Source organism: Pteropus vampyrus, unplaced genomic scaffold, assembly GCF_000151845.1.
Source record: "Pteropus vampyrus isolate Shadow unplaced genomic scaffold, Pvam_2.0 Scaffold169, whole genome shotgun sequence".
In the NCBI taxonomy this organism is placed as follows: Eukaryota; Metazoa; Chordata; class Mammalia; order Chiroptera; family Pteropodidae; genus Pteropus; species Pteropus vampyrus.
The window spans coordinates 2,844,039-2,862,669 of NW_011888950.1; the positions used below are offsets into that span (position 1 = coordinate 2,844,039).

An 18,631-nucleotide genomic window follows, 5' to 3' on the forward strand; every position below is an offset into this window, starting at 1 on the left:
CGTTTGCTTTGTTTCTTCAATCTTACAGTGGAGGCCAGCTGCAGAATGTTAGAGAAATATAATTCTCCCATTTCATAATGTCTCCTAACGCGTAGGAAAACAGAAGTAACAATTAAGTGCAAATACGTTGAAGAGATTAGTTTCCAGAAAGAGGTCCATAGATAATATGTACTTAAAACAGATCATGAATTTGCTTCGGAGGAAAGTTATTATTAGGGAATGAGATAAAGCATAAATACAAAATAGCTTTTTAAAAAATTTCCACTGTGTTAAGTTTGAATAAATTCTTTTGCCTTATTCTGTCCCTTTCTTACAGTATGTCACTTATTTTTGTCGAACTCTATTCTATCTTCTCTTGGAATACTTGCTTAATATATCTTATAATCACTTCTCAATTTCTTTTTCTTTTGCCAGTGAAATGACACCTGGACTTCTAGATAGAATTCAGCACACACAGAGTATGTCATGCTGTTATTGCAATATCTGGCTTTCCAGAGGTTAAAAAAGAGTCTTAACATGTATTTAAGATAATTCTGAATTTTTGAAAAATCACAGCTTCATTTCTGCCTATGGGAAAAATTATTATAATAGAAACACCGTAGGATATATTTCTTTTTCCCTCATGAAGCCACGCATATCATCACATGTGCGTTGTGTGTGTGTCAACCACACATTCAGGTTTATTGATAAAAATTTTGCATGGCTAGGCTGCATTAAGGTGACCATCTCCCTTAAATGGCGATTGACCCAGTGTTTGTCTCCTGGCCATGTAGATGAATACGGACATCGAAATTCACCCTTGTTTTTCCTGAAGACCTCATTTTGGTCACGACAACGTAAGCCTGATGAGGTGGCCTTTGAAGATGAAATGGATGCCGATCCTTCATCTAATGACTCCTTTGAACCAGTATCTCCAGAATTCCACGGGAAAGAAGCCATCAGGTAGCAAGGATGCAAACGGAGAACAGGCCAAAGGCTGAGAAGCTAGTAGTTACACCTGACACAAGCAATGTTCTCTTTTGTGCCCTATGCATCGCTCCCACTAACCTCGCCCATGCTACGTTCATCCCTTTCCACTTCAAGTTTAAAGAAAAGATCCTTTACCCCTTGCTGTCTTATAGTGTCGACATTTACATGAAATACAAACCTAGATTGTAACCGCAAAGATAATTCAACCAAACCCTCCCCTAGATTCTCAATCTTTTATCTGTTGTTTCTCTTCTCCATCCTTAGTCTCAGCCTCACTCATTCTTTGTCTGGACTCATTTCTTTACACTTTGCCCCTACTTCATTTATTATACTCCCTATGTTTTTCTCTCAATTTTAAAAACTTCTCTTTTCTATTTATTGCCTTTTCAAAGAGGTTGAAAGTCGGGGTGAGGAGAAAAGACCTAGAAACAGACACATAGGGAGTTGAGGAAGATGTGCCTTTTAGAGTCATGCATATCTTCACTCTGTCTGACAACAAAACACGTACTTTGTTTGGTGCTGGTAACTTTTATTTCCAAATTTAAAAAATATATACCGGAAGAAAGTCCTCAAATTTCCTGACTGTTCAAATATTACTCGTCCATCAATGACCAGCACGTCAGTCCTCTGTGATCCAGCTTATGAATTATATATTTACCTGAGAGAATAAAATGATGTGTCTACGATTCTAGCTCTATAACAGCACCCAGCATATGTTGGTTCCATTCCTTTTCATTACCATAATCTAACTAATATTATTTTATGCTTACTGACTATTTACCATGAACCAAGCACTATGCATGCAAGATGAAATAGTTTACTCACCCTTCAACACAACCCTAAAGCACTCCAAAATTTCAGGTTACAAGAGCTGAAATTTACCTAGAATAAGTACATTGGTTAAGGTAACAGAGCTACTAAATATCATAGGTGGAATGAGCTCACTTAGGTAGGGGTGTAAAACCCAGGTTCTCACACTACGATCTTTGCCTCTCTCTCTTAATCTACCCTTGCACTTATTGATCAACCTCTGGAGAACTTAACTCAAGGTGACCAAAGATATCTCCAGCCTGAGCCAGCAGTTCACAATGAGCCTTTCATTATTGACTGCCCGCGTTACCTCTTGGTCTGGCTTCCTTGGCTTTGCAATTTAGAGATGACCCTTGTTCTCCATACTAATGTCAGACCATACCTCAGTCTTTGGAATCAGAAGATCTGGTGATGGGTTCCAAGCACAGGTAAAAATTTAAAATTACAGGTGGAGCTCATGTGCAGCATAGGCTGGGAATAAGTATTCTATCAGGGGTCCCCAACCCCCAGACTGTGGACCGGTACTGATCAATGGCCTGTTAGGAACTGGGCCACATAGCAGAAGGTGAGCAGCCAGCGAGTGAACGAAGCTTCGTCTGTGTCTGCAGCCATTCCCCGGTGCTGGCTTCACCGCCTCAGCTCCACCTCAGATCATCTGGCATTAGGTTCTCACAGGAGAACCGGTCCCTGGTACCAGAAAGGTTGGGAACCGCTGTTCTGGCTGATTCTCTCACACATGCATAACTGCATGAAAATGAAATCTCAGATCTCCCTATATCCCGAAGAGAAGATTCACCCAATCCTGTCAACCAAACCTAGAATCGCACGCTGAAGAAAATCGTCATATCTTGAAGTCTCTTTTTCTTTTCTTTTTTCAGAATCAGAAATGTTACAAAAGAATATAAAGGAAAGCCTGATAAAATAGAAGCTTTGAAAGGTAAAAAAAAAAAAAAAAAAAAAAAAAACATTTAGTTATAATGATATTGATTTCCTGATTTTAATTTTTTTTTTTTGCTCCTGGTAAGCAGTTACTAGTGGTATTTTAGATTTGAAATAGTTATTTGAGCCACATGGTAAAATTTCCCTTCCAAAGCATTACTTCTACTGTATGAAAGTTAGAAAAAATTAAGTACGTTTTAGATTTATATATATATATATATATATATATATATATATATATATATATATATATGTGAAAGATACACTGTGTAATATTGAGATAGCCTAAGGATATTGTTTTTTTTTTTTTAAATATATATATTGGAAAGATCTGTGTAATATTGAGATAGCCTAAGGATATTGTTTTTTTTTTTTTAAATATATATATTGGAAAGATATACTGTGTAATGCTGAGGTGGCCTAAGGATATTCTGGGTTTTTTTTTTTTTCTTATGTAATTCCAAGGCTGTTGTAGATATTGTATATTTTTCTTTTGTGTGAAAAAGTCATATACTTCAAAAGATTTTTATCTACAATTTACTGAACTAATTAATCTATCCTTCCGGTCAAAAAATATGAACATCCACCTTCCATGCATCAGGCAATGTCAATGAATCTAGGAGTATAAGATTTGTTTCCTGCCTTTAAACCAAGTAATTTTCAAAATTTCAAAACGGGATCAACATATAAATTTATAAAAGGGTATTTTATTTTTTTATTTTTTATTTTACAAGCCAGGATATTCACATTTAGAAAACATGGCCATTCAAGGAAATAAGAAGACAGATCACTAGCTCCATAATAAATTTGTAGTTTTAATTGTTTTCTTTTCTAACTCCCCACCCATTTCCTTCCCTCCTTTCTCCCATCCTTCTTTATTTTCCGTTTTTCTTCCTAGATCTGGTATTTGACATATATGAAGGCCAAATCACTGCAGTACTTGGTCACAGTGGAGCTGGAAAATCAACACTCTTAAACATTCTTAGTGGGTTGTCTGTTCCCACTAAAGGTAAGAGCTTTTTTCCAAGGTCAAGTTGACAAATAAATAAGCTGTTAATTTAAAGTCCTCCTGATCATTAATCACAGAGATTTCTAGGGTAAAATGGAAGTTAATTTATAGTATTATGCTATGGAGATACACTATATTTGATTGGTATATGTGGGATTTGAGTATTTCACGACAATTTTTTAATAGTCATTAGTTACCATTTGGCATTTTAACTGTATCTGTCAGCTTTTGCCACATGACAAGCATCCCCAAAGCTAATGGTTTAAAATAAAAATGTTTTATTATTCCTCATGATTCTGTGGCTTGATTGGCAGTTTTTCTGTCTGGACTAAAGTGGCTGGGGCTAAAGTAGTGTAGCCTCACTCACATATTTGGTTAGGATCATGGCACCTCTCTTCCTACGTGGACTTTCATCTTCCAGGAGGCTAATCTGAGATTTTTCACCCACTGGTATCTATGATCCCAGAAACAAAGAGATGGCAAATCCCAGTGTGGAGGCACTTCACAGTCTCTGCTTATATCATATTTGCTAAGATTCCATCTGTTATATAGCCGAGCCTCAATGTGAGGATAGATAAATAGACTACATTTAAATGGAAAAAGCTGCAGAAGGGACTTTGCCCGCGCCCCATAGACCACACAACTAAAATGGAAGTTCTTAATACCTGAATTGTATAACCTTAAAGATACAATCACATATCTAAAATTTTTCATTTAGAAAAATCTTAACTTAAGCATTATCCTGATATTAACTTTTCATCCTTGCTTACAGGTTCAGTCACCATGTACGATAATAAACTTTCAGAAATGGCTGACCTAGAAAACATCAGCAAGCTCACTGGATTTTGCCCACAATCCAATGTACAATTTGACTTCCTCACAGTGAGAGAAAATCTCAGGCTGTTCGCTAAAATAAAAGGGATTCAGCCACATGAAATGGATAAAGAGGTACATAAATATGTTAGAACTAATGTATTCGTCAAAATGAGATTGTTAACTCTATTTGAACTGAGTCTTTTTGCTTTCATTAAATTATCTCTGTGCTAATCAATGTATAAAAGCTGAACACAAAAATTGAATTTAGCTAATATCTAACATTTGCATATAATTTACAATGTGCCAAGCATTACCCTTAACTTTAAATATAATATTTCATTTATTCCTCATAGCAACCCTATAAGTTAGGTACTATTACTATTTTCATTTTACATGTGTGGAAACTGAAGTTCTAAAGAACGAGTAACTTGACCAAGATTATACAGCTAGTTAATGTGGGTTTATTCAAATCTTGTCAGTTCAGTTCCGTGCTTTTAACCATTACACTTTATAGCTTTGTATTTATGAATTTAAAAATTAGAAAAAAAGAAAGAAATCTAAGTTTGTGATATAAATGTTATCATTTGGTTAGATACAAAGAGTTTTGCTGGAATTGGAAATGATTAATATTCAGGACATCCTTGCTCAAAATTTAAGTGGTGGACAGAAGAGAAAGCTCACCTTTGCAATTGCCATTTTAGGAGATCCTCAGGTAAGTCAGACTAAATTTAGAGATGCATTGAAATTTTTAAAAATAAAACTTTTGGTAGTAGTTTAAACCTATTATTTGCAAAGGACACCTGTGATAAAATATTTATGATGGGACATTAAATATAAGAACAAAATTCCTAACCACAGTGCTCTTTTAAATATAAATAATATGGTTTTAACATATGTTCTGGAAGAACTATACCTTAGTGGAAAACCCATTCATATACATCCTTCCTCTGTAGATTTTCCTACTGGATGAACCAACTGCTGGATTGGATCCTTTTTCAAGGCACCAAGTGTGGAACTTCCTGAAGGAGAGGAAAACAGACCATGTGATCCTGTTCAGTACCCAGTTCATGGATGAGGCTGACCTCCTGGCTGGTGATTGCTAGCTTCCTTTAAGTATCATGATAAAGAGAAATATGGATTACATTCTGAGCATTTTTATTGTGTAATCTGATCATCCAGCTGCATCTAGCAATCTGAACAGCTGGTGATGATATGAACTGGGCCCAATGAGTCTTGCTCTCAACCATTTCCATATTTCTCCTAGAATTTTGTATCATTTGATTACACAGGGGCATGATCTGCCAGGAAAACTCACTTATTTTGAAGTAAAAGTCTATATTCTAAGGCACTGATCTTTTTATTCAAAACTGAGGTAAATCAACTTGAAATATCCAAACAATTTTGACGTTTGGTCCATTAAAATGTATAATGTGAGGATTCTCTATATTAGAAGATATAGACACATAAAATCTCCCTGACTGGTTGAATGGTATAACAATCACCTCAAGTATATAAATAAGATTAAAATGTGTCTATTGCAATGAGTCTTTATTAAACTCTATTTGAAAATGTAGAAGCTCCTGAATTAGAGTTAGATCATATATACAAGTACCTGTCTTTTCTTGGGAAAGAATGGGCAACTTCTTCTTTGCTTCTTCCCTTTCAGACAGGAAAGTGTTTCTCTCCAAGGGGAAGCTGAAGTGTGCAGGCTCTTCTCTGTTCCTGAAGAAGAAATGGGGGATCGGATATCACTTAAGGTACAGCCACCTGAGGAATTTGGAAGAACGAGACATGGGCTAGAGTCAAGCATGAAGCGACACATTACAACACACAAGAAAACCCTGTATTATTCGACGCAGATGTTTGTATATACATAGTTAGAGAATGAGAATATAAGATGCCTTAACGAAAAAGTTTAGATAAATGCGATAGAAAATAAACGCATGACACGTTGTGTTAAGGAAGGTATGTATTAAGGGAAATTTCTCAACTGACATGTCATATTTACACCCTCGTGATCTCTCACCCACTGTTAACATAATTTTTTGAGTTGGTTCCTTGCTTCTCCTCTTCCTAAATCCTTCTCTTCTTTCTTATTCTTTCTCTCTTTTCTGTCTCCTTCATTTTATTTTTATCATTATTTTGAATAGTAGCATGTTCTAGGTGTTATTTATTGAGTGATTCAGAGACAAGGCACTTAACATTATTTTATTTAAATCTTTTCTTTTTCAAGATAGGAATGGTTGTTACTTTTACTCTACAGATGAAATTATAGGCTCCCTAGATTAAAATAAAAGTGGCAGAGCCAGGAATTGAGTCTGGACATTTTTAACTTCAAAGTCTAGTACCCAAATCCATATTTTAAATTACTCTCTAATTTATACATGAATCGATCAGTTTACCTAAAGCACAGCTCTGATTTATACCATCTACACTTTAGAAAGAAAGAGAAAACATATGACAACAAGAAAAAACAAACAAATAAAAAACCCAATAGTTCCTTTTTACCTACCAGAGTCCAAACTACATAGCGAAATAATGTTGGTGTGGACTGCCTATCATGACTCCCATGTCATTTGCCCTAACTGAATTCAACACCCTCTAGTTAAAATGAAATATTCATTGTTCCTTGTTCCTTGCACATACCCTGCCTGTCATGGCTTACATTTTCTGAGACTGGCAGTTTTCTTGACCCTATTTTGACCTGTTCAAGTCCTAAGGAGTTATTTGAATGCTACTTCATGTAGACTTATCAATCTTACATTTCCTTGTATTGTCCCAATATTCTGATTTCTTGGGGCACTTTGTTTTAACCTCTTATAGGAGGTTAAAGTACCTCTATGAAACTGAGTTTTCTCACTTATAAGGTGGGAGTAATCATTCTTAATTGCAAGTAAAGGTTATAGAAAAAATAAATGAAAGGGTGACCAGCACATTGCCTGGCAACATAACATGTTCTCGAAATAAAAAATGTTAGTCAGGATCTCTGAGCAATTTTTGAGTCTCCTGGACAATAATTTGTGTAATTGCCTTATTTCTCCTTCTAGATCAGAGTCAGTAAACTATGGCTTATTACCCGAATCCAGCTCACTTACTGATTGTGTAAATAAAGTTTGATTGGAGCAGAGTCACTCCCATTTGTTTAGGTATTAGCCATATTACAAGGGCAGGCAGCGTTGAGTAGTTGTTGCAACAGAAATTGACTGGCCCACAAAGCCTAAAATACTTACTATCTAGTCATTTACAGAAAAAGTTTGCTGACCCCCGTCTTCCAAGCTCTAAGCTTGTACTGCTCACATAGTCATCTCTAGTGCCCAGCACAAATTCTTATAAGTGGCCAAGAAATATTTCTTGAATTGTTTTTTTTTTGGAGAACAATGGGGAACAATGATGATTTTTTTGCTTCATTCCCTCAATTGATTTCATTGCTTCTAAAAATGGCATATATTCTTGTATGTTCATAATATCTTATGAGTAAATAGAATTTTGACTCAAGCATTTGATCAAATGAAATGGCTACCATTTTTTAAGGGCTTGCTAAGTACAAACATCATTAGTACTCACTTAGAATAACCCTAGATGTTATCGACCATTATTTCATTTAATGAATGAGGAAATTGTTCAGATAGTTTAAATAACACATTTCAAATGGCAAAATCAAGTTTCAAAGTCAAGTTATTGCCAGTATTTTATCTACCGTACTTTATAGCTTTGATTAATAGATTTTTGTTTTTCTACATTGGTGTTTTTAAATGAGTAGACTTATTTTCTCAATGATACTTTGTTCTTAGCCAAAGTTCTGGTGTTAGCACTGCAAAGAAAGCAAAAATTAGTGATGCCACCAACCCAAACACACATTTATCACAATTCGTTTCTATCTATAACCTCATGTCCTTCAGAGCACTTACTACTATTGGTGATCATTTTACGTGTCCGTTTGTTTACTTGTTTTCTTTCTGTCTCTCCCATTAGACATTAAGCTCCATAAGAGCAAGACAATGCTGTTTTATTTCATTGTCCCCTCAGCACTGAGGATAATTTTTCACATACTAAGAACTTAACGAATTCGCATTGCATGACTAAATCGAATAACTGAATCTGCTTGTGCCTGTGCCTATTCCTATCAAAAGTCTCTTGTTCTTGCCCAATACAACAATCCTATTTAGCCTGCTTAAACTCCCTTTGAAGAATCTTCAACATCTTCCACTCTGTAGCTATTTTCCCTGAGTCAATATCGACCTTTTCGAGGCATCATCCCTGAATAACCTAATCTGTAATTCTTTACTTTCCTCATCACCTTTCTATGATCTGATTTTTTTGTCCTCTTATTATATGTTTGGATTGCTTATTTCTTGCATTAGATTTTAATTGATTTTTCTTCGTACCATAGAGACTGGTAATTTTCTTCATACTATTGAAGACGATTTCAAATAACATATATTATTTTTTAAACCCCAGTTTGCAATTGAATGACATGTGTGTTCGAGAAAAAATAACGTCACTTGTTAAACAGCACATCCCTGAAGCCAAATTATCAGCAGAAAGCGAAGGAAAACTTGTCTATACATTGCCCTTAGAAAGAACAAATAGATTTCCAGGTAATGTACGTGAACACCATGAAATAAAATACCTAAATAATATTTGTAAAAATAATGTTAATGATAATTATTATAACTAATGTTTATTGAGAGCCTACAATGTATTTAAGTATTTGGAACATGATGCAAAGAATAGTATAACTAGATTATTTTATCTACAGTGGAAAATATTATATTCTAATTATTACATTATAATACCTGGGCATTTTAAGGAGCATTTTTAGTCCTTTATTCCCTTTGTAGTGTGTAGCAGAATACTCTAGTATTCATAACCATGCATGAATACAAATGGTTGAAAATCTCTGGCTTAAACATTATATTAAACAACCCCATGATGTGGCTGGTTCTTCTCTTGGCAAGACTTTTGTGACAATTTTGGATTTTTCAGGCCAACACATAAAAGTTGACTTTATAACAACTATTATAAATCCTCTGTCAGGAAAATCATATAGCTCCATTTCATTAGGGTCAGTTTCTGGAAATTTATCTTGTTCTTTTGTTTGGAACATCTTTGACTAATGGGTTTTCATTTTCCTTGCCTGTCTACGTTGATGTCTGTGCATTAGGTAAAGTAGGCACCCCTCCCAGTCATTATAGTCTGGCTTTGTACAAGAGAAGACCCATACCAATCAGCCTGGTCAGAGATTCTGATCTTTTGCTCCCCAGGGAGAAGCAGGCAGCTACAGTTTTTGTTAGGTCTCTCTGTGGTGAGCTAGGGCAGTGAACGATGTAACCTATAATCATCAAGATTGTGTGGTGTTGGCAGAGTAACAGGCACATAGATTGAGCAGTATAGAGAAGCTAGACACAGACCCACCCATGCAGTTCCAAATCAGTATGCCTAACTGTTTTGACAAAGGTAAAAAAAACCATTCAGTGCCTTTTCAACAAATGGTGCTGGAGCAAGTACATTCATAGGCAAAAAAAAAAAAATGAACCTCTACCTAAATCTTATATCTTATACAGAAATTCGCTCAATATAAATCCTGGACTTGAGTACACAATGTAAAACTATAAACATTTTTTGAAAATAAATTGGGTAAAATCTATATCTCCTAGAACATATAATTAGGCAAAGAGACCTTATACTTGACACCAAAATCATAATCCATAAAAGGAAAAATTGTACTTCATCTAAATTAGAAACTTTTGCTTTATGAAAGGTCCTGATAAGAGGATAAAAAGCAAGCTACAGACAGGCAGAAAGTATTTTCCAATGTTTCTCATAAAGGCATAGTATCCAGAATATATAAAGAACTCTGAAAACTCAACTGTGAAAAACAAACAATGCAACTGGAAATTGGGGAAAGGATGTAAAGAGACATTTCACTGAAGAAGATATATAGATGACAGACAAGCACATGAAAAGATTTTCAAATATCATGTGCCATTAGGGAAATGTAAATTCAAACCACTATGAGACATCGCTAACACTTATCAGAATGGCTAAAATGTTTTTTAAATAGTGATAATATCAAATTCTGGTTAGGAGGTGGAGAAAATTTATCACTCATGCATTGCTAGTGGGAATATAAACTGGCATAGCTACTCTGGAAAAGTTTGCAATTTCCTTAAAACTGTAAACCTGTAGCTACTATGCAACCAAGTAATCGCACTACTGGGCATTTATCCTAGATATATAAAAACATGTTCACACAAAAACCTGTACGTAAATGTTCACAGCAGCTTTATTTGGAATAAACAAAAACTGAAACAACCCAGACGCCCATTAATGAGTGAATGATTAAATATATTGTGGTACACCTGTAATGTGCAATACCATTCGACAATAAAAAGCAAGAGGCTACTGCCGTATGGTATATATATACACTGGTATACGCAACAACCTGGCTGAGTGTTCAGAGAACTAGGCTCAGTGGAAAAAGCCAATTCTAAAATGTTACACTCTGTATGAGTCAATTTATATAGCATTCTTGAAATAACGAAATTATAAACATAGAGAACATTAATAGTTGCCATGGGTGAGGCGAGGATGAGTCAGGAGAGATATGGGCGTGGCTATAAATGGTGATTGTCATGGTGATGCAAATATTCTCTATCTTGATTGTATTACTATCAGTGCCTGGTTGTGATATTGTACTGTGGCTTCCTAAGATGTTATCATTGGAGAAACTGAGTAAAAGGTGTAGATCCTTAGATCCCTCTGTATTATTTTTTACAGCTTCATGCAAATTTAAAATTATCCCCAAATAGTTTAATTAAAAAAGACTTTACTAGTTATGTTTATCACTCAGAGAATCTGCACTGAGTGGTTGAAACCATTAACCTCACTTTCTGTGTGGGTAACAAAGACGCATATATTACCCCACAAAGTCATTCAAATATATATTTTATGGTGACAACACAAGTATTCCTGAGAACCAGCAGGCAGAGTGTTAATCGAATCCTAATTAATGTATTTCAATAATAGTTGTAATTTAGAAGAGGTTCGTATAATTTTAGAGAAACAGAAGAATGACACAAAATACTCATTAGCAGTTGCTATGTTATTTCCCTACTTTTCTGTCTACAGTACTGTAATCAAGACAGAAAGCTTTGAACTTATCCTTTTTCTCAGGGAGAAGCTCCAAGCTGAAGCCTCAGGACTTCTATAATCATACTAGGATTTAAAATTAGGTTTTTATTCAATTCCACTCGATTAACAATTATAATTCAAACCTATGTAGGCAGGGTCATCGCTCTTTGTTTTGAGAACAATGACAGATGAAAAAATGTTATTGTGCATAAACTAAAGAATGAATGGACACAATTCACAATTTCCTACTGTTCCAAGAAAATTCGGAATCAATTTCTCGTTCTCTGGCTATGAGATCTTGTGAATTTTTTCTTCCATAGCCGAAAGCAGAAAATTTGAAATGATTTATATCCTATATACTTCCTTTGACAGATATTTTCTGAACTGAAGAAGATTCTGCACATTCCATCTAATTCTCAAAAATTTAGTTCTATCCCTTTTGTTGGTTAAAACACAAAAAGCTCCCATTTGTATCTGTTCTCTGGAAAAGACTTCTCAATTAATTAGGCTTAGAGTTGAAAAATTCTGAAGTTCTACTATTAATTAAAATGTAAAAGTAAGTCAGAAAAAAACTAAAATAAAATCTTTGTATAAATATAAATTAATATTTGATCAAAAGAAGTTAGTGTATGGGCTGTGACACAATATAAAATAAAAAATCATATAGTTAAAGAATGTTACTTATCATGTAATGTTAGTTTTTTAAATGTTTGACATATCGCAAGTATAATTCACATATCTGCTCTTTTTAGTTTCAAAAGTTGTCCTTGGTTCACTTGTGATTTTTGTTGTTTTGATTTGCTACTATATCTGTGTTCTTTAGAACTTTATGAGGATCTTGATCGCTGTCCTGGCCTTGGCATTGAGAATTATGGTGTTTCCATGACAACTTTGAATGAGGTGTTCCTCAAACTGGAAGGAAAATCAACTATTGAAGAACCAGGTAAATAAAATGCATAAAAATTATCATGTAAAATATTTGCAACCCGTAGTGCAGTAAATACTTCAAGAAGACACCATTCCAAATATGTGATTACACAATGTGGGGGTCCATGAGTAAGACAAGCATCTATAAAGGTGAAATGCATCCCTGTCACATTTGTTACCTCTACTGCCAATATTGCTTTGATATTAAAGGTGGCCCATTTTCTTCTATCCAAGGCTCATAGCCCTCATCTTACCCCATTTTCCAGGAGCAGTCTTAGACAAAACACTTATTCTAAATCTCTCTCTTCAAGCACTTCGAATATGTCATCTCACTGCCTGCTGGTCTCCATGGTTTCTGATGAGAAATCAGCCCCAAATCTTATTGAAAATTTCTTCGTATGATGAGTTATTTTTCTCCTGCTACTTTCAAGATTCTCTCTTTCTGTTTTTGGCTTTGAGAGTTTGACTATGATGTCTTCAGGTGTGGACCTCTTTATGTTTATCCTGCTTGGAGTTTGTTGAGCTCCCTATATGTAAAAATTAGAGCTTTTCATCGAATTTGGGAAAGATTTTAGTCATTATTTCTTCAACTATGCTTTCTGTCCCTTCCTCTATGCGATCCTTCTGGAACTCCTATTATCATAGGTTGTAATATATGTTAGTATGCTTGGTAGTGTCTCACAATTTTCTGAGACTTAATTTTTCTTCATTCTTTTTCCTTTCTGTTTCTTAGACTTAATAATCTCAATTTATCTTTTTCATATTTGCTAATCATCTCTTCTACCAGATGAAATATGTTGAGCTTTTATTTTTCAGTGATTTTTTTCTCAGTTGTACTTTTCAAATCTAAAATTTCTATTTGGTTATTTTAAATAATTTTTACATCATTGATGATATGCCCTATTTGATGAGACATTGTCATACTCAATAATTTACAAATATGCTGGTCAGTATAAAAATACTAGTGGATTTTCTAAATGTTATTGTTACTGACATTAAAACTTTTAATGTAGTCATAAAGCACAACCTATGACTTAAAATCTTTTCATTTCATTGAAACTTGTTGAACCAACATTTTGTCTATTTTGGTGAATATTTCTTGTCCGCTTAAAAACATTTATACATACATTCATATAAATGAATATATGTGTGTATGTTTGCAGAAGTATATACATGTAGAATATATATTTAAAGAACTTCAGTTGTGTAAAGAGTTGTATAAATATCAATTTAGTCAAGTTACGTGATAGTGTTGTTCAAATATTCTATAGCCTTACTGATTTGGTTTTTTCTATCAATTACAAGTAAGGGATAGTAAAATCTCCCAACTATGATTCTAGATGTGTCTAATTTTTTCTTTTCCTCCCATAAGTTAGGTAAGTTTTTATTCCATCTACTTTGAATCTCTGTTATTCTTTCTATAGCCTTTTGGGTGCCCTAATCTATCCAATGGATGGAAAATAGCTGTTATTTATTCTCTTGGTAAGAAGGGCGACAGTCTCTTGCAGCTAACTGAAGCAGAAATACCTGAATTATTCTTCTAATATACTGTTGACCGCTATCTTGTTTAAGATCCTTACATCTTTACTCATAACTGAAATGATGTGTTTTTACGTCCATGATCGAGCATGTGTCTTTATGAGTGTGTGATCTTTGTGGCTTAATACCAGGCTTATTTTAGCATCATACAATAAGCAGCATCCTGGATATCTAGACATTGCAGAGAATATACAAATGAATGCACCCTCAAACAGTGTGGATAGGTTTGAAATCCCTCCAGTAGCAACAATTTACAGTTAACTCCCAGTTTGTAGCATGTCAAATTGTAGCTTGTTTCTCTAGGTGAACACCTAAGATAATTGTTTCCTTTACTAAGTTTCTAAGTCACACCTAGGTGCTGTGATTATCTGGCATATTTATTTTAACCTCTTCAACATATCGTCTGTATCCAAAGTATCTAAGGCCTTCTTTCTAGTCCTTTTACACAAGAAATGAATCTTTCATCTGTTTTTCTTGTTCCTGGCAATAGCCAAGAATACTACATAATACCTACAAGTTGTGCAGAAGACTATCCATAACATCCTTGGTAAAACAAACTCCTATAGTAAGCTCAATAAAGTACGTCTGAAGTGGCATTTTAAGAACTGTTTATTTTGTGTTTTGCAGATATTGCCACGTTGAGAGAAGTACAAGCAGAAAGAGCTGCGGACACAGAAAGGCTTGTTGAGATGGAACAAATTCTCTCTTCACTTAATGAGACTACAGACATAATAGGCGGTATGGCTCTGTGGAGACAGCAAATCTGCACAATTGCAAGGGTTCGCTTATTAAAGTTAAAGCATGAAAGAAAAGCTCTTTTATCACTGTAAGTATCAGAATGCCATAGGTTTTGTGCGGTCAATGTATTTTAAAAAAATCTATATATAAGGTCTAAAAACGAGAAGCCAAACAAAAAATAAAAATAAATTTCTGCATCTGCACAACTAGATGAAGTATAATTCTCAGTCTCGCTCATGGTCCTAGTAGTTCCTATTAGTAGACTAGCAAGTGGAATTTATATCATTTCAGAGCCAGTTTTAGGGGAAAAGTTAGTCATGTAAGTTTTCCTCTAACATTCTCTGTCTTTCAGTGTTTCTCTTATGGTAAGTGACAAAAACATTGGGATGTGGACCTTTTTTTCCAGTATCCATATGCCAATGCCTTATTTTAGATGCTATATAGTTATGCTACCGACTCTTTTCCAGAAGTCCTGACTCTCCCATTGAATCCTACTTGCTCTTACGTAGATGTCATGATTTCCCTTCAGGCCTCTTAAGTGATGGTAGCTCACTCTCCATAATTCCTGTCTGCGTAATGGGCACTACCCCTGCTCCTAGGGCTCATATCACCTCACAGGAGCACCCTGGTGTCCATAGTACTTTAGCTGTCAATTAACACCTTGTCTGTGAGGAGGCCAATGAAGCATCAAAGACATGGGATGCTTGGCACATAATAGGATCTCAATAAACACTCGCTAAATAAATAATGAGAATCCATTGAGAATCTGTAACAAGATTAGCATGAATTACGACAAGGTGTAATATCATAAAGTTAGAAATCAAGAATGGAGAAAGGTTTCAAAGTAAAATAAAGCAACTTATTTCAAATGGAAAATAAAGAGTAGAAAATAATTGAAACATTGAGACTGGAGACTATCATGCAGTCACTAAGAGAAATAGGAACTCTATGAAGAGGATCAGACATAAAAAATAATTGAGTATAAAGTGTTGATGAATTAACCAGCAGAAAAGGGGAGCATCACATTGGAATCTCAGGAGAGAGGCAGAATCTGGGCACTGAGTTAAAAGATCTATCCCATGAAATTGTGGCTAATGGACAGAGAGCAACAGGAGAAATGGATAGAAGGATAAATGTGGACTTTTATCATCTCTAATTTAGAGGCAGGACAAAATACTCAAGAAATGAGTCCGAGAGCTATATGTTTAATTTTCATGATCTCTTGATCTTATTACATTATAACCTGCTCAGATGGTTTTAAAAGGATAGGAAATGACTATGCCTTCACGTTGACAATTTTATTCTGTGCAGGCTATTGATTCTAGGAATTGGATTTTGCCCTGTGCTTTTGGAGTATATCATCTTGAAAATGTACCAAAGCAGTTACACGTGGGAACTTTCTCCTCAATTATACTTCCTTGCTCCTGGACAGCAGCCATGCGATCCTCTCACTCAATTATTAATCATCAATAAAACAGGTAATAACGTGGTCAATACCTCATTTCCAGGTAAATGAGCTTTTGACTTCTTCAGCATGTGTTCAGTACAATTTATGAAGCTTGGGGATGATGAATACAAGCCCCAAATGGAGCAGGAATTAGAAAAATATTTGCCAAGGAGAATAAATTATCTGGTGGCAGTTTGCAAAATGGAAGAGTTTGTACCCCCAAAACATTTTTAACAGCTTGAGATATAATTCATAAGCCATATGATTTATTCATTTAAAGTATAGAATTTAATGATTTTTGGTATATTTACAGAATTGTGTAATCCTCACTACAATTCATTTTAAAATATTTTCATCTCAAAAACAAATTCCATACTCATTAGTAGTCATTCTCATTCTCTCTGCCCCAGCTCTGATCAATCACAAATTTACTTTCTACTTCTATGGATTTGCTACTCTGGGTGTTTAATATAAGTAGATTCATACAATATTTGATTTTTTGTGACTGACTTCTTTCACTTAGCATGATGTTTTAAAGGTTCATCTATGTTGTAGCATGTGTCAGTACTTTAATGTTTAAATTGTTGAATAATATTCTGTTTGTGGATATAGCACACTTTATTAGTCATCAGAAAATGGAAATTTGTTTTTTTTCAGTAATTGGTTATTATAATCAATGCTGCTATACACAGTAGTATCTTGTGGTTTAATCTGCATTTTTCTAATGGCTAATGATGTTGAGCATTTATTTCATGTGCTTATTGACCAGTTGTATATCTTTTTTAGAGAAATGTCTTTTATTCCCACTTTTAAAAATGGGTTATATTTTTTAATTGAGTTATAAGTGTTTCTTATATAGTCTATATACAAGTCTCTTATCAGATACAATAGATTCTCATTATTCACAGATTATGTATTTACAAATTTGTCCACTCTCTAAAATTTATTTGTAGCTTCCAAACCAATACTCATGGCACTTTCATCATTCACAGATATGCTCAGAGATGTGAAAATTTTGTGTCACCTGACACACAAATTTCCAGCTAATACTGTTAACAAATATCTCATACTGCAAACCAATATCCTCTCTGTAATCTGTTTAGTGCTGCATTTTTCACACTGTTGTGCTTTTCCTTGGCGATTTTGCTGTTTAAAGTGGCCCCCAAATACATTGCTGAAATGCTATTTCTAAGCTCAAGAAGGCTGTGACATGCGGAGAAAATATGTGTGTTAGATCAGCTTCAATCGGACATGAGTTACAGTGCTGTTGGCTGTGAGATCAGTGTTAATGAAGCAACAATATATATGCAGAAGCACACAGAAAATAAAACAACGTATCAATTGGTGAAAAATTGTTGTAACCAGAGGCTCACAGGAAACCTAACTCTGTGTTTCCCCTGGGAACAATGGTTCAGTTTATCGATTCAATATCTATGGTGACATTATAGTGATTGTATAGACGTGAATACATAACCACTGTGAATAATAAGAATCAACTGTAAATGTGTTGCTGGTATTTAACTCATCCTGTAGATTGTCTTTTCACTTTGCTATTGGTGTCTTTTTTCAGCATAATGTTTTCATTTTTATGAATTCTGACTTATTTTTTTCCTTCCCTGTGCTTTTGATGATATTTTTAAGTAGGCATTGCCTAACCTGAGCTCGCAAAGGCTTGTTCCTCTATTTTCTTCTCAGGATTTTATACTTTGAGTTCTTACAGTTGGGTCTATGATCATTTTCAGTTCATTTTTGTGTGTAGTGTGAAGAAGAGAAGCATTTTCAATAGATACCCGTTATCTTCCTGGGAAGGGCAGGCCACCAATCTTTCTTACTGCTTTCACCTTCATGTTGCAGAATCTTGTTACCAGGCAAGAGTGGCCAAGTGGCCTGGAGTTCTCGTCTTCCATTCATCTTCTACTCATCGGGTAGAAGCTCTAATCTAGGGACAAGAGACCAAAAATCATCCTTGCCCCAATTCCTCCCAGGAAGATACTGTAACCTGGGCTTGGCTCTGAGGTCTTGGCTCTGCACATTTCACAGTGGAGCTTCTGTTATGCTAATCAAGGAAGCAGGGGCGGTGAAAGTATAGATATTTTCCACAGTTTCTCAATGTACTTACACAGATTAGGTATATTCTCTTAAATAAATGGAGGGGTTTTTTTCATTTTCTATATGCCCTCAAGACAATCAAAAGATTTTAACTTGTTGGGCTTTTAGTAATTTTTTACTAGTTATGATTGTTTTTCTGGGGAGAAAATCCATGGAGCTCTTCACATAGCCATTTAACAGATCGTCTTCCTGTA

General features: G+C 34.8%; 1 protein-coding gene across 1 annotated transcript in view; it reads left to right on the plus strand.

The window, feature by feature from the left end:
• Window positions 1-18,631, plus strand: part of LOC105298943 (ATP-binding cassette sub-family A member 8) — a 79,782-nt gene that overhangs the window by 19,843 nt on the left and 41,308 nt on the right. Inside the window, exons 11-20 of the mRNA XM_011370412.1 lie at window positions 2,658-2,716; window positions 3,617-3,727; window positions 4,500-4,675; window positions 5,136-5,255; window positions 5,497-5,635; window positions 6,210-6,300; window positions 9,002-9,141; window positions 12,501-12,620; window positions 14,771-14,969; window positions 16,193-16,359. Of these exons, the coding sequence (XP_011368714.1) occupies window positions 2,658-2,716; window positions 3,617-3,727; window positions 4,500-4,675; window positions 5,136-5,255; window positions 5,497-5,635; window positions 6,210-6,300; window positions 9,002-9,141; window positions 12,501-12,620; window positions 14,771-14,969; window positions 16,193-16,359 (1,322 nt within the window). The remainder of the gene's footprint in view (window positions 1-2,657; window positions 2,717-3,616; window positions 3,728-4,499; window positions 4,676-5,135; window positions 5,256-5,496; window positions 5,636-6,209; window positions 6,301-9,001; window positions 9,142-12,500; window positions 12,621-14,770; window positions 14,970-16,192; window positions 16,360-18,631) is intronic.